This window comes from Parus major, chromosome 2 (genome assembly GCF_001522545.3).
Source record: "Parus major isolate Abel chromosome 2, Parus_major1.1, whole genome shotgun sequence".
Lineage (NCBI taxonomy): Eukaryota > Metazoa > Chordata > Aves > Passeriformes > Paridae > Parus > Parus major.
Genome location: NC_031769.1, coordinates 111,987,184 through 112,004,013, shown reverse-complemented (window position 1 = coordinate 112,004,013; position 16,830 = coordinate 111,987,184). Strand labels below are relative to the sequence as shown.

At 37.6% G+C, this 16,830-nt stretch overlaps 1 protein-coding gene across 2 annotated transcripts in view; it reads left to right on the top strand.

Moving 5' to 3' along the window:
- Positions 1-15,931, top strand: part of ATP6V1H (ATPase H+ transporting V1 subunit H) — a 49,615-nt gene extending 33,684 nt beyond the window's left edge. The window contains exons 12-14 of one of the 2 annotated variants that reach the window (XM_015619049.3): positions 1,701-1,814; positions 3,171-3,250; positions 13,583-15,931. In XM_015619049.3, the coding sequence (XP_015474535.1) occupies positions 1,701-1,814; positions 3,171-3,210 (154 nt within the window). In that variant the 3' untranslated portion in view covers positions 3,211-3,250; positions 13,583-15,931. The remainder of the gene's footprint in view (positions 1-1,700; positions 1,815-3,170; positions 3,251-13,582) is intronic. The other variant, XM_015619048.3, reaches the window with a different exon arrangement.
- The last annotated feature ends 899 nt before the right edge of the window (positions 15,932-16,830 follow it).

Sequence of the window (16,830 nt, the reverse complement as noted above, 5' to 3'; positions counted from 1 at the left end):
CCCATGAGTAGTTGAAAACCCATGGCTGGGAAGTGATTTGTACCTGTAGGCAGCATTATGCAAGAATGATAATGCTGTTCTTCAACTCTTCATGTTCTCAGCCATAATTTCAGTGATGTATTGTCATCTGAAAGAGCCTATTACCATTTGTGATTATAGGCTTTTAACCTTTCATTTTGGTTCTTGCATTCTTCTAGCATAAGGAAGCTTTTGAGTTTAATGCCTTTTTCACATCCTTTCAGTTCCTAAAAATCCAGTGGTTTAAGTAAGTCCTTTCATAAAGAAAAAATTATTATTTGTGTTTTATATTCTTGCCTTTGTGTGCAGTGATTTTATATTTAACTCATTAAAAAGGTGAGGCAGCATAAGGCAGACATAAAGGTTTTTTCAAATCTATTACATTAACTAATGACTTCTTGAATTCTTGGCAAGGATTGCTTGAAACAATTACACCTTTCTGAATCCGTTCCTGCTTTATGAAACAAATGTTTTAAAATTTTTGGGAAATAATATTCCCTGTGGTCTTAAGGATGGATTTGACTGACTTAAAAAATGAAATTGAAAATTCTCTGTTTCATCTTCATGCTATGTCTTCATACCTGTTCTGAAGTTTGCAAAAATATGCAAACTTCAAAAAATATGGTGCAGCAGCAATGCATTAATCTGGCCATGATAAGAAGAGTATTACATTTTGATAGCTAATGCAATGGCAGGACAACATCAGGTTAAACCTAAAGCAAATGGTAGTGTCTTCCCAGGATAGCATGTTTAACTATTAAGTGACATGTGAGAGAGCTGATGTATAAAAAGCATATGAAAGTCAATAAATCAGCTTATATATTCCTTGCAATTTCTCTCCAAACTTATTGTTATGACAGACTGAAATGCTGCATGTGAAGTCATCTGGATGGTGAATCTTTTTCAGCTTTTTGGTGTGTTGCCTTCTGCTGTTTTTATTAAGAAATAATATATTCATGACATGCAATACAAGGTTTCATCAGTATTTCATAGGGGATTTGGTATTGCTGTTAAAAAGCTGTGCCTGACTATAGTGGTGAAGTTTGTAGTGAAAGATGCAGCTGAAGCATATCCTTTTTCTGGGAATGGCAGCTTAACAGCCAATTCTGCATCTTGTACAGGAGTAGCTGTGTACAGTCTGAATGTCAAAAAGCTCTATATGTGTGAGGTGGGTGATTTAATAGGTGTAGGTGTGATTACAAGCATTTTCTGTATTAGGCAGTGCCAGAAGAGATTGAGGTTTTATTGCAAAAAATGGAGCAGCCTGGTTGTGATCCTTTTATAAGGTGGAGGGCACTGCCTCTCCTACCTAATAATTGATAGTGCTGTACCTTGTGAACCCTTTTAGAGATCCTTGTAAAGTAAATAACCCTTTCTGAAAAAAGGTCCTTTTCTTGATTATTTATTTCAAAGTAACAAACAGGAGTCGAGGCTAAACCCTTTGTGATGTGAATTCCTACATTATCTTTTTTAACAAAAATCAGTAGTTATTACAGGAGATAATCTGTATTTATAACACATCAGGTGAGATGTGTATCTTGGCAAATAAATAATTTTAATAAAATAAATATTATATATTTTAAACTTAACCTCTTAAAGCCTTGAATGTGAAGGGGTTGGATAGGATAGCTACCCAGAATTCAAAGTAATGTCAAAAAACTTGCTCCTCTCCTGTTTTTCAGAGTGATTGAACAGCTTGGTGGTAAGCAGCTGGTCATGAACCACATGCATCATGAAGACCAGCAAGTTCGTTATAATGCACTACTGGCTGTGCAGAAGCTGATGGTTCACAATTGGTATGTGAAGACTTTTTAACATTCTACTAACCATGATAAATCTCTGTTGTGGAGAGAGGATTCAAGACAGTGGATTTCTTTAGGGGAGAAAAAACATTTTTATGTGCCAAGGCAGCAGTTTTTAAGCAGATTAATATGATGCTTATGGTAAGAACTTAGTTTTTCTGTGTATTTTGGAAGCAGTTGAATTGAGTAGCTTTTTCACATGGTTGAATGTCACACAAATAACTCATTTGAACAATGTATTTTAGCTTAGGTTGAGTATTAGGAAAAGGTTCTTCACCCAGAGGGTGGTTGGGCACTGGAATGGGATCCCAAGGGAAGTGGTCACAGCCCCAAGCATGACAGAGTTGAAAGAGTTCTTGGGCAATGCTGTTAGACATGTGGTGTGACTCTTGGGCTGGTCCTGTGCAGGGCCAGGAGCTGGACGTGGTGGTTCTTGTGTTTTGCTAGAGGACACAAAATGATTCATACGAGCACCTCTCAGTGTCAGAACAGAAAAAAAACAGTCTCTTTATTCTCTGGCTCCAGTATTTATAGATTCTTCACAATGACCAGGGATTGGATAATTAAGTTACCTTCCCAAGCACACAGGTCATGTGAAACGTCCATCAAAAGACATTTTTTAGAAGGAACATGATAGACAACTTATGTTTACAGAACTTTCATGGGAAAGTAACTAAAACTATGAAAACATTCTCAGAAAGCTTCAATTTCCAGGGCAACACTTGTGGTTCTGTTCCAACTCAGGATATTCTGTAATGATTCTATTAATTAATTTGAACTGCTTGTGGAATAGCAGAAGTTTATGGGCTGATTGAGTAGTTCTCTAATAGCCCTGAAGTCTTGGCAAGTTCTGCCACAGAACTTGCTGGTGGGTGATGCTGCCTTTCCAACAGAGCACTGGACCTTTAGAGAGAAGCACTGAATGGCTGAAGCTCTGAAAAACTTCAGTGTTCATGGAGCAACTTTGTCTAAGTTGCCAACAAATTAGGTATGCTAAGCATAAAGCATGGAGAGTTAAAAATACTAATTAGGAGTTTTTAATCTGGTTATTAATTATGAGTGCACCAGAGCTCATAATTTCAGTCTGGCATTGCCTTAAAGGAAGATAAAATGCAGCAGTACATCTGGGTATATTGGAACATAAGTGTTGGGATACAAAAAACTAATTTAATTTTGAATTTAAACAACCTTTTATTTTTGAAAAGGTTAGTGCTTGGATATATCTATAACTTCTGTCAATTTTCTCACCTGTGACAGAATGTGAACTTTTTGAAAGGCTGAATAGGGATGGTGCTAGCATTGTGAAAGTGGCAGGGGAACAAGGTCTACCAAGCACTTTCTTTCTGACAGGTTAAGTCACCTCCTTGCTGTGACAGGCTGGCTAAGTTGACAAATTTGCTGCCATTGTCTCTCTCTGCAGTGTATCATAGGTAAAACAAAACTAATTTTCTCCCGTTCCTTCTGAAGAGTATGGGTTTTAAGGTTTTAACTCTCATGCATGTTATATTCATTTTATCCTACTTCCTCCCTCACATGCTGTGGGAACCTTCTATAAAAGAGAAACATGTGTTTAAATACCCTACTATGAAAAATCTAGCTAATATTCTCCATCTGTAAGGAGTACTTTGATAAATCACATGGAATTTCTGAGTGTGTGGAGATGGAGTCTAAACACATGGTCATGTTCAATCTAATTTTTGGTCATTATTGTGTATTATGCTTCTCCCTGCTTCTCAGTTAAATACATTTCTTTTCTCACTGTGCTGTTCTGATACATTTGAAACATTCTGAGTACTACAAACCAGTTGCAACTAGATAGAGACTACAGCATGGAAAGTTTAGTTACTGATACTGCCTTCTGAAGTAGGGACAAGTTTTATTTGATGTCTGTTTTGATGTCTTGAAAATCTGATAGGAAGACCTCAAGTCTTTTTCCAGCACAAAATTCACTGGTAGTAATAGTTTTCCTTAATGCCAAGCCTAGGTTTTTCTCACTTTCAGTGAGAGAATACTACTTTTAAAAACATCACGTCTTGTCTTCTGTATTTGTTTTGATTTTTTAATGGTATGAACATTCCTCTCCCTACTTTTCACAATTTGTCAACTTTAAGACTTGAGACTGAAGGGGAGATGGCAAAAATACCTAGTTTTCAGATCTTCAGAGGTGTCAGTAAAAAGAATCTGTGTAAATTAGCACCACTTCCACATTCTTATTGTCATCTCTGTAGGGAATGTTTTGTTGTTTAATTTGTAGTGGAACAAGCTCTGGGACACATTGTCCTTGTCTCTTATTTGCCAAAGTAGTGTTCCCCTTGGCATGGACTTTTAGTTTAAGTGCAGGAAATGACACACTGTTTGGATGTGGGAAGCTAGATCTGTCTTTGTGCAGATCTGGTATTTGATAAGTGTTGGGAGCTCTTCTGTTTCATTGCTGTCTCTTCTCACCCCACAAGCTGAGTGCCCTGACTGCTGCATGCTGTGGTTTAAGTGCCTACTTACTAAGCTTTGCATTGTCATAAGATATGTTATTCAGCAACTTCAAGGTTGAAGAAGGTTTTGCTTCCCTTGCTCTTCAGAGCTGGGGAAAGAATAAACATTTTTCCTCTTGCTTCCACTTATTCTGGAATTACAGTCATTTCACTCAAAGCAATTGTGGTTTTTCCCTTGAGTTTAACTGGCACAGAACAGTTCGTCATTACTGTCTGTGACATGTGTGACAGAGGTAGTCAGATTTTCCTGAAGGCTAACTGAGAGAAGGATTAGAAAATAAAGCTTTGCTCTGCCACAGCGAGGCTTGGTGCAAGTGCAGTGCCTGGAGCCAGGAGTGTAAGGAAAACTTGTGGTACTTGAATTGAGGGAGTGCCATGGGGCAGCTGAAGTAGCATTCTGCCTAAAACACAGCTGTATCATTCAACTGTTAGCTCAACTTAGAGACAATTAACTCCTAAGTAATATGAGTAGTTCATTACAGGCTGCTCAACTGGCTTTCCCTTAGGGGTTTTTAAGTCAGGGATTAATGGGGGGAAATCAGATTGTCAGGCATTCTCTTAAATGGTGAAGCTATGTTGGCAAAAGTAATAACTGCTGTCAGCTTTTCAGATGAGATAAGTTAAATTGAAATATTCCAGTTACATTTGCATGTTAAATGATCAGGCTCTTGATGAAGAGAGGAGCAAAATTATCTTTTTAGCATCACTTACTGCCTATACATGAGAATCAATCCTGAGGTTCAATCTGACTTGAATTGTGTTAGTCATGGCACCCCATGCTGGTAGTAAGAACCTGTGTAGTGGGTTGGCCCTGGGTGCATGCACCCACCAAAGCTGCTATATCGTTCCCCTCCACGGCTGGGCAGGGCAGAGAAAATACAATGAAATATTCCTGAGCTGTGATAAGAACTGGGAGATAACCACTCACCAAATACTGTCACAGGCAAAACAGGCTCGAATTAGAGATAATTAATTGAATTTTTTTACTAGCAAAACCAGAGCAGGATAGTGGGAAGTAAATAAGACCTTTAAAAACATCTTCTCTCCACTCCTCCCTCCTTCCCAGCTCTCCCTCCTCCCTGAGGGCTGCAGAGAGATGGAATGGGGGTAATGGCCAGTTCACCACACATTGTTTTCTCCCACTGGTTAGGGAAAGGAATACTTCTACTCCATAATGGGAATCTCATGCCACAGGGCTATTTGTCCATGAACTTCTCCAACATGAGTCCATCCCACGGGCAACAGCCCTCTCCAAACTATTGCAACATGGGTCACTCTTCTTTGGGGTGCAGTCCTTCAAGGACAGGCTGCTCCAGCATTTGTCCCTCCACAGTGTCACACGTCCTACCAGGAAACCTGCTCCAGTGTGGGCTTCTCTTTCCATGGATCTGCAGATCCTTGTCAAGCCCCTGCTCTGGCACAGGCTCCTGTCCTGATCTCCTCCTTGACACCAACATGAAGAGTATGAGTATGTTGGCAGGTATGGGTATGTTGGCTAAACAGTGGGAGTTAGGATGTGTCGCTTAAGCATGATCAAGTATGGTATGGATGTGGAATTCATAAAAGGCATGCTGAATGAAGCAACAAACTGTACAAGCTTTGAATAATATGCAACAGGTTCATACATGGTTTTCTAAATGCACAGCCCAGACAAAATTACTTGCTCTCCATCTTTTAAATTGAGGAATTCTGTAGGGAGACAATAAAAAATCTGAAGCTGCCTAGGATTTGCAATATGCTATATTTAGAAACTCTTAGTCTATAGATAGCTTCTGTACAATGCCTGCAATTGGGAGTGAGAAGTGCAGGGTGTAGTGGTAGTTAACTGGCAGCCACAAAGTTTGCACCCACCCTCACCCCTTATTTTTTCCCCTATCCCAACACTGAAGTGTGGAATGCTTAGTAGAGTAGTAGGCTTAAATTCAGGAAACAATACATACAGGATAATGACTTCGACTATATTTATTTCTCCTGGTTCTAAGCCTTCATTATCCTTCATTATCCCTACAATTCCCTTTCAGTAGTTAACAGAAGTTAACTAAATGAACATAGTGTCTCTGATTAATTTTAATCTTTTTTAAAATAACAGTTCCTAGCTAGAATGAGACAAGTTAGACAAAAATCCAATTAATCACAGGCACGCTTGATATCTAGTGGAGTGTTCCATCTTTTTATTTGCACATAAATGTGTATTCTTGTAAAACTTTATTCCATGTAGGTGTAGAGGCTACATGTAGAGGTGTTTTTTGTTTGGCATATGCTTTCTGGAATTTACAGTGTGCTCATGTTTTCTATCATGAGATCTGTACTCTTTCCAGAAACACTTTTTAATATTTCTAGAGTTCATGGTAGAGTGGAAAATATCAGATATTCTGCTCAGTTTGTGTTTTCTTTTTTCAAAAAAATTGCTTGTTTTCTTTAACTATGCTGAAAAACATGTCACCAAAGAAGTAACTTTTTGATCATTTACTTCTGATTAGTGTTCTTTAAAAATTTGATTTCCTGATAGGAAAATTCAGTTAAACACTATTGTTATTGGTTATTCTTACATAAAATGCTATTAAGTGTTGTAAGCAACAAAATTCTTTGTAGTAACTAAATCTTCTGATTAAATTTAAAACTGCTTTCAAACCACATTGCCAGGTTCAGTCAAGTGAGCTTTTAAATTCACAGAATGGCTCTGCATGTTAGCTCATAGCGCATCTTATAAGTGAAAAATGGCTTATGCTTTGTCTCCCTAATAGAAAGGCACATACTGAATTGGATTGCAGTTTATTTTCTTTTAATATCAAATGCTTAATTAAGCTTTGTTATAAGAGCTTATTGGTCTGATCTTTCTTCATAGCTTGTATGTGAAGTTGTGAACTGGAAGTTTAGAGTAACTCTTTCAAGATTGGACAAAACTAGGGAAATTGCTGAGAGGAAAGGAGGTTCTTGTGGTGTCTAAATTTGAAGACTCATGTTAATGCTGGATTTCATGTTGTAAGGAGGGTTTTAAACCAAGCTATGAGCAATGTTTTCAGTAATCATGAGATAATCTGTAGATTGTCTGTTAATATTACTGCATTCAGCTGATGACAGGGCTCCATTTGGAAACACAAAGCACCTCTCATGTAATGTTCATAATCCTTCTGTACAACCATTGAGACTGTTTAATTATTATGTGCACATCAGAATGTTGAGCATCTCTTTACTGTGAATAATTAAAGAGAAACAATGTCCTAGATTTTGTTTATCTTAACAGTTAGCTTTTGTTCTATTTGTTTATATGAAGTGGAATCCATTAAACTAAGTATTGAGAATTGCAGAGGTGTTTGCAGTATCTTCTCTCCTGAGATCCACAGCCACATTTATAGGTCAAGGAGATACATGGTGAAAACCACCATGGTTCCACTGAAAAAGATCATTTATGAAAATCTTCAGTTTGATGTATTGGAGGCCCAAACTTGGTCAATGTTTGGGCTTTGGTTTGGTCAAAGTGGCTTTGATTCTGCTGTATACATTTGTTTCTTTGTTTTTGTTGTTGGTTTGTGATGACTTACCTTTAAAAATACTCATGGTAGGCATTGGTATAATACACACACATCTTAATGTTCTTTAATACCATATTTAAATTGGAATATTTCATATTGCATAAATCCACTGAGTCAAAGAAGACAATTGTGTTCAGTAAACAAATTACAAAAGAGAAGTTCTCCAGCAGTTCTCCAGTGGTAGCACTCCAGCTTTGGCAGTCTTCCCAGCCCAGCTCTTCAGGAAGATGTCTCTTTGTTTTTTACTTTACTATTTTCATAACTGTTCTCTTTTTGTTTACTTTTGTGAAGAGCATGATAATGATGAGCACATAATATATATATATTTCTATATTTCTATATATTTCTATATTATATATAAAATATATATAAAAATGTGCAGTGTTATAACCTTGGATCCAGCAGTAAGACATGTTAATAATTACATTTCAGGAACCAAATATTAACATCACTCCAGCTTGATTTAAGCCTGGCTTTATTTTCTTTCCTAGCTTGTGTGACTGTGACTCTGTGGGGAGGCAAACACACCTGTGGTGGTCCCTGTGGAGCTCCACTTGGTTTTCTCCCAGCCATCACCTGTGTTAATGTGACACTGCAGTAATCACATTCAAGGGAGCTTGTTTGTAAAAAGCAATTCACTGCAATTGACTTAAGAGTTAAATAAACAAAAAGTACTGTCTCACCAGAATATCCTGAGTGCCTTGTGAGAAAGACAGGGCTACACAACTGGAATGGGTTAAAGGGTGGGTGTTCCAGCTTTATCTCACACTGGATTAGATGGAGACTAGTCAAATGGTTGCAGCCTTGTCGTGGTGTTGCCACTTCATGTGTACTGCTCAGAGGTTCCAGAAATAATTAATCTGTGGAGTGTAACACTTAGAAGAAAATGTTTTCAAGGGTTAGTTTAACCTGCTTAGAATTGGGAATATTCAATCAATTCAACTATCAAATTGTGTAATTCAAATATCTTCTTGTAAAGCCACAATAAATTAGTAAAATTGGTCTTTCTCGTTTATTAACTTTTAGTCTAATAACTAACTAATCTAGTCTAATAACTTCTCTCCAGGTTACTAAACCTCTAGCAGAAATGCAACATATGGCTGGCAAAAGTAATCAATTTGTTCAATCAAGCTATTCTATCTGCTGCCTGTCCTGGGAACTTGTTTGTTTAACTATTTGTTGTATCATTATGATTTGTCTGTAAATCATATATGTTGGCAATGTATTTTGAGTGTGTTGAGTCAAGTGGTAGACTTTTTGAAGGATTCCTTTAGAACTAGCTTTTCAATTTCATTATCCAAAGTATGGGACTCAAGGCTTATGTTCAGATAGAGAAAAATAAAATCAATATTTTTATTTTGTTTTTTGTCAAAGAAAGGCATCTTCTCATGGCATCCTCAGTTGGCTAAACCAAGCTAGAGATTGCAGAAATTAAAGACTATCAAATATTTTTTGGTAGCTTGCTTCTTTAATAACCAGGATGCAAGAGTTAAATGTTAGAAAAGAGAAAATATGAAAATTTCACCCTTACTTTATTCTGTGCTTCATCTACTTTTCTTCCTTTGCCTGTTAATTTTCAGTGTTCTTTAAAGGACAGGTAAATCTTACTGCACTGGAATTTGGACTATAACACTGAAAGCTGTACTACTTAAAATTCAAGGCTTGTTTCTTTGAACACATAACCTCTAGAGATCTGTTGTATGTGTCTTATAACTTTGCCTTCTATCATAGTTTGTTTGTTGTTGACAATGATCTTTCACTATATGGTGTGTATTATAAAATTTGTAGGTAGTGTCTTGTACCAGTATGCAATTATCTCCTTATTCCATATTCACTGAGTTTAGGGGCTTACATGTTGGATCAGTTCTGTGTGCTTTTTTCTAAATAAACTTTGAGCATTTGTTTCAATTACGACATTTAAGTATATCTCTGCTTCAAGGTGTCAGTGTCTCTCATGAGAAACAAAAACCGATTAAATTAAACAAAATGAAGAAACAAATTAGAATAAGAATTTGAGATAAAATTAATTAATGTATTCACCTCTAAGCTTCCTTTGCTTCTTGGAAAAAGCACTTCGGGAACAACGGAAAATGTGTGGAGGCCTGAAAAAGGGGGAATTTCTGGTGTGAAAGGAATCTCACTTGGTTTTTCTAGTAAGAATGAAAAGAATGAAAAGATTAATTTGCAAATGGAAATGACTTATGTTTCACCGTCAGACTTTTGGGTGACCAGGGAAGTGAAAATGTGTGGGTGTTTCAAGTCTTGTTGATCTGAGCTGTAATTGAGAGATGGAGGATTTTATAGTTAGTCTCAAAAGTGATGTACTACAGTTGCATGTTTGAAGCTTTTCTTCAGTGCAGAGGTAATATTTTTTTGTTCTTGTAAATTTGTACTGGATCAGTTGTCTCATGTTTGAATGCTCTTACCTGTAAATGCAAACTTGTTTGCACTAGCTTCACCTGCTTTTAATAAGGTTGGTTTTATGTTGAAGGAAGTGAGAAGATGGCTAAACCTGACCTTTTTATAAAGGTCTTTTTGTTAGTGTGAGGAAAATGGTTTAAAATATCTTGTAGTGATCCAATTCATGGGCTTATAGCTTGCAGTTAAAAAAAAAAGTAACTCCAATACCTGCCATTGTACTGTGCATCACAAATCTCAGATGCTATTTTGAATATTTTATTAACTGATTTGTTATCTTATGACAAGATCCATCCTTTCATCATACATGCTTTTATAGTGCAATGTGTTGAATGTTTGCATTCTCACAGGTGACTTTAATTTTGTGAAGCAAAGAGTAATTTTAAAATCCCAGTTTTTCTCTTAAGATTTAACTAATCTTCAGATTAGTTTAATAATCTTTAGTGTTTCTTAACCTCCTAATGTACCAGATGAAATACCAGTATTTATAAAATATATTTGAATCTTCTTATTCTTTTAATACATGTTTTAGCAGAGGGAGAACAGGCTCCTACTTAACTTTTTGGAGCAGGTCCAGAGGAGAACTCTGAAGATGATTTAGAGGCATGGAACACCTGCCCTGTGGGGAAAAGCTCTGAGTTAAGCCTGGACAAGAGAAGGCTCTGGGGAGATGTTAGACCACCTATACAGTACCTAAAGGAGGCCTACAGGAGGGCTGGAGAGGGCCTTCTCACAAGGCCAAGGGGTGATGGCTGTACAATTAAACAGAGCTGATTTAGATCAGATATCAGGAAGAAATTATTTCCTGTGAGAGTGGTGAGACACTGTGAGAGATTTCCCAGAGAATCTGTGGATGCCCTGTCCTGTGGAGCATTCAAGGCCATGTTGGAAGGGGCTCTCAGCAACCTGCTCTAGTGGAAGGTGTCCCTGCCCATGGCAGAGGACTTGGAACCAGATGATCTTTAATGTCCCTTTCAACATAAACCATTCTATGATTCCATGTTCATCTAATCTAGACTGCACAATAACTTGTCCTGGGTTAACCAGTGACCCTCAAATAGAAGTGATAACCAACTAGAAAATTAAGTGATCCTTCTTACAGCTTATAATGTAAGGGTTTTGCATTTCAGTGGCCCTTGGTGGTGGCTAAAGATGTGATGGGGTAGAAACACTATGGGATTTTCACTTGGGTTTGCAGCAAGACAATGCAGAGATGTAACTGCAGGTACTCATTCTGTATGGGGAAATGAGATGAGAGCTTTTCCTTGACCCTGAACTTAAACCTCACACCTACAAAAGGTTTTGTAGGGAAGATACTGTTCTTACCTGCTGTAGCAGTTGTATATGTCTGTGAAGGCACTAGGTACCTACAAAATGTGCTACTGCTCTGCTGCCTTGGAGATTTTTTGTTGACTGCACTGCACTTTGGTGGGGTTTTTAGAAAGCCTTGGTCATGTATCTGAAACAGTGTAAGCTTTGCAATAGTTGTTGTGTTACAGATTATCAGCTTGATTGATTTTACTGCTTTGAAGTAATAGTGTGGGATTTTCACGTTCAATATAGTTCATCTGTGCTTTAAGAATAAATAATGTGGGCTTGTAATATGACAGGCATGTATGTAGCAAGTGTCAGTTGCCTTCAAGGCTGGATGTCAGAGAAGAAATATTAGTGTCAGTACATGCATATAGGCATGAAACAAATGAAAAAAACCAAACAAACAGCCAAAAATATGGATCAAAAGGAGGTTTGGTGAGTGTGGAAGCTCTTCCATAGTTGCTGACTGTTTTTGGATGACTGTCAAATTGTTTTGGCGGTACAGTTTTGAGTCCTACAAAAACACAAGAGAGCAGCTCATTTATTTCCTTCTTTCCCAGCTGGAGCCTCTACTTTGAGGGTGATAACCTGTCTATTATAAGCAAGAGTTTTATCTATTAAGTGGAGCCCAAGCTTTAAAATACTGTGATTTTACAGCAACACCTTATGAAGCTGTAAGTGAAGGTGCTAAATCATAACATATCGTTCAGCATACAAATTATGTATTATTTTCTTTGCTAGTGGTGTTTGAAGTTAATGTTTAATAGGAACTTTTGCTTTTCTGGATGCTTAATGTTGAAACTGAGAAAAGTGGTGTTGGTTGGTGCTAAACTTCATTGTGCAATAGGAATTGCAAAGCATAAGGAATAACTGTTTATTATATAACAGTTATTCCTTATATGCATAAGGAATCTGTTCAGCAGCACACTAAGCTAAAAACTAATTCTTGAAATGTGCAAAAAAACTGATCTTTTAAATTTATTTTTTAATAAAGCAGGAACACATATTCTTGAGTTAGGTGGGGTTTTTTTGAGACTTTCTGATCATCCCTCTGAGATGCTTCTAGTGCTTAACCTGTGTAGGTTGAAATATCTGTGTAGTGAGAAAGCACAGTACTGAGTGTATGATCAGCAGTAGAAAAAGAACGCCTACATTTCATGAGTCCTGAAACCTCTCTTTCACTTGATACAGTGGTACAATTATTGTATTTTCTGTGACGAGCAGCAACCCAGGTACTATTATTAAAGACCGCTTTCAGCTTTTTTGTGGTTCTTTTTTGTGAAGTGTTGATCTGCTTTCAGGAGAGAGTGAAGGATTGTAACATTCAGAATAACTGTGCAGTATTTTTCCATGGAATTTAGATACTGTTGCTCAGGGCAAGTGTTAGTGTTCTGGGAGATGTTCCAGTGTTGAGAGGAGAGAGAGAAATTAAGTGGCTTAGAGCACTTCAAAGCGCAGATGAGGAGAACACTTTAAAGAAAATGTTGATATACAGTGGGCCTAGATTGATTATCTTTAAGTTTTCTCAACTTGAATACGTAGCTATTGAGTCAGTGGCTGTTTTGCTTGCCTATGGATTGTTTTGCCAGTATGTCCTTTGTGTGTCCAGAGTGTGCTTTGTGCTTCTGCAGCTGGGTTGTGGAAAGGGATACTTTAAAATGTTTTGCCACAGCTTCAAAAACAGGTATTCAACAAGCAAAATTTATCTGTTTCATGGGTGTTCTGTGTCAGTTGTCAGGGCTTCTAAATGTTTCCATTGGGCTCTTTCCTTTTCTAGGTAGTTTTGTTGAGGTTTGATTTGTACTTTATTTTCATAGGGCAGATGATGGATATCTAAAGCTCAGGTGTTCTCATTGTTAGTCCAGTGGACTATTGACAGTAGACATTATTTGAAGGATTAATTCTGAACTTAAGGCTTTTTCTTCTTTACTGACTTCATAATTCCCACCACTATTGCACTCCCCACCCTCCAAAACATTTCTCAATCTAATTTTTTGTTGTATTTCAGGGAATACCTTGGGAAGCAGTTGCAATCAGAACAACCTCAAACGGCCACCGCACGGAGCTAAATACACTTCCGTCAGTTCATGCAGTTTGTGCTTACAACTACAGTGTGTTTGTCTTAAAATGAATACAAAGGAAATACTGAAATCACGTGCTCTTTGTCTGCTACAGGTGCATAAACATTCCAACTTTCCTCTAGTGTTGTTGGCTTACTAAAAATTGGTTTGTTCAACTAGTTCTGCTGATTATACCTATTAGCTTCTTGTTCTATTCTGAATGTATATGAAGAAATGTGGCTAATATATTGCATTTGTTTTATGTATTTATTCTCATAATAAAGACTATTATTAAAGGATATCTGTTCCATACTGGATATTATAATTAGCCTAGAAAAAATGTCCTTTTAGTGGGTTATCAGTGTTGTCACTGTCCAAGAAAAGCAAGTTGTCCCCTTAATGTTTCAGACAAATTAATGAAGCTTTGACTTAGTGTTTCATAGAAAGTGCAATAGCCTAAGAAATACTGATTATTAGTAATAAAATATATACCAAGTCTCAAAATAATGTTAAAATTGTATATAAAAGCAAATGTATGGATGGGGTTTTTTTGGGCGGGGTAGGGTAGTTATCTTTTTAGAAACTACATTAAAAAATCTGGAAATGAGAAGAGGAAAAGAAAATGAGCACTCCTCCATCAGTGAAGTCATACCCTCAAAGTTATTAGTCCAGATGTATAACACTAGGGGTTAAGACTGTAGATCAGAAATCAAGTTGAGGGTGTTTTTTTGTTTTTTTTTTTTAAATGTGCACTAACACTGAACTTGTAATTTCACGGAGTTTTTGGTTATTGATAATACTTGTAAATGTTAGGGTTCTGGTTTCATTCTAAAATCTATTGTATTTCTTTTATATTGAGCCAGATAATTTGGCTATCAATATTTTCTGTGATTTGTAGCTTCTGATAGTATAAAATATGTAATCAATAAATTTAAGATCATTTTGGCTTGGCATATGAAAGCAGTTTTGTTGCATGGATAGGAGCCTGAATCCAGGCACTTGCAACACCAAGCAGTTAATATTCTTGTGATTCATTATTAGAATTTAAAAAAAAAAAAAATGATGATAACTCAATCCTTAATCTTGTCAGTAGTCATTTGAGGTGCAAGTCTCTGAGGAAGCTCAGAGTACTTTGTCATCAAGTGAAAAGACAAACTGGGAAAACTTTCCTTATCCAGCCTGGATTTTCGTCATATGTAATTAAAATTTGACCACTGTTGCAGTGGCGAGAAGAGACTTAGAGGACTACAGGTTGATGATTTCTTGATCTGCTTAATTAAAATTGGATTGTGTAGCTTAATGACTGTTGCTTACTTTTGCATATAGACGGCAAAGGCTTTGATATTGCAGTCAGTATCAGAAGGAGAGACTGAAGGCTGAAGCCTGAAAAAAATTAACCCTCACTCCAACTGAAGTCAGTTTATCTGAGTAGGTCTGAACTCAGCGCTGCACATTCCCACAGTGCTGAGGGATACCGGTGGTGTGGGAAGCAGCTGGGGGAACAAGGGTGCACCTACACTCTGTTTTTGTCTCAAGTCAGTTCAATGCTCTTGAAATGAATCTCCCTGCATTTCACACTTCAGTTTACATTGCATGGTGCTGTCAGGCCATGAATGGGTTCTTCTCCAATAAAGCTGAAGCTCAGGATGTACATTCTGCATGATGCATGTCATGCTGTGCATCCTGTGTGTCTTGGCTACATAGCAAGTGTTCAGTCTACTGGACCATTTCAGATTTTGTTTGAAGTGCGGCCTTTAGAAATGCGGAGTGAATGCTGAATTAGCACCAGGTGTCTTGCTCTACCAATCATCTTTTCATGTCACACTTGTCAGTGTAAGCAGATCCTATGATTGGTCTTACGGTTACAGCTGTAATGTTGGGTGCAAGAACTGTGGCGTGGCATTAATGGGAAAGGAATATCTCCCCACCTTCAAAACCAAGTGTGTTTTTTCCTTTCCCCAAGGGAACACTAAAGCACTGCTGGGTAAGATCTGGGCTTGAATTGTAGGAGTAAACATGATGAATACTACCATTGGAAACCTCTTCAGTTTCTGGAGGAGCTAGAAATAACCAAGTTACTCATAATGTGAAACGAAATTGCTTACAGGGGTTGACCTGAAACATCTGAGTATTATTTTCATGTATTATACAAATAAATTCTCCTCTCCTGCTTTGCTGTGCATAATTTAGTTCTTCATCATGTGATGTGTTTCTAAGCTGTGTGATACCTGGCATTCTCTGACATTTAGTTACCACCTTGTGTCCAGCAGCTTTCTAATTAAAGAAATGGTTCTGAAGTTTCACTTACATTCCTGTATGTTACTGATGCCCTGGTGCCTGTAAAACCTGAAAGCCTGCAAACTCTGAGATTTCCAGCTGCCAATGGTAACATTCAGGTGGCTCAAAAGTTGGATTTGGGTGAGTTCCTGCCAACAATTATGCCTTAAGAAGCCTGGAAGCCTGCAGGGGAGGGTGTTATGGAGGACTTTGCTGTGCAGAAAGTAATTTGGACTGAAGTTGCCAGAGCTGAGATTTCTGCAGGAGTTAGACTTCTCATGGTGTCCTACAGGTCCTGGGGAATCTTGGCATAGCAGGGAGCTGCAGAGCAGCTTCCAGATGTGGGTTCTTCATCTCCCATCCTGTGGCTGGTCTATGCTTGTTGGCAGTGAAAGGCCTTCATCCGTGGTCACAAGAGAGAAAAGAGGACAGAGCTGTTGAGCTTTTAACCTTTGGAATCAGGAAAATAAACAAAAAGTTTTTGTTGAATTTTAATTAATTAATCTTTCTACTGAATCTGTTTCACAAGCTTAGCTCTAGCCTTTTCTACTGAGCATTGTTTTTACTGTTTACCTGTTCACATTACTTGCTTTATTTGCTCAGACTCTTTCTCCCAAGACCTGGCATGGTGGCAGATTGGGTGCTTCAAGGCTGTGTGATGACAGTGTGGATAGAGCTCAGTGTCAGGAAGAGAAGCTGTGCCAGCAGCTCCCTTTGTCCCCTCGGGTGATGTGAAGATCTAGAGATAGGTGCAGATGAGCTGCTATGGACCAAATGACTAACTTGCTCATAAAGTGAGGAGATACAGTTACCATGCTTCAAAGCAGCGTAATCAATCTTTTTATGAAATACACTGTTTTGCTAACTTTTGATTTTACTTTTATGTTTCATCCAACAATAAATGGAGTTTAATTTTCCT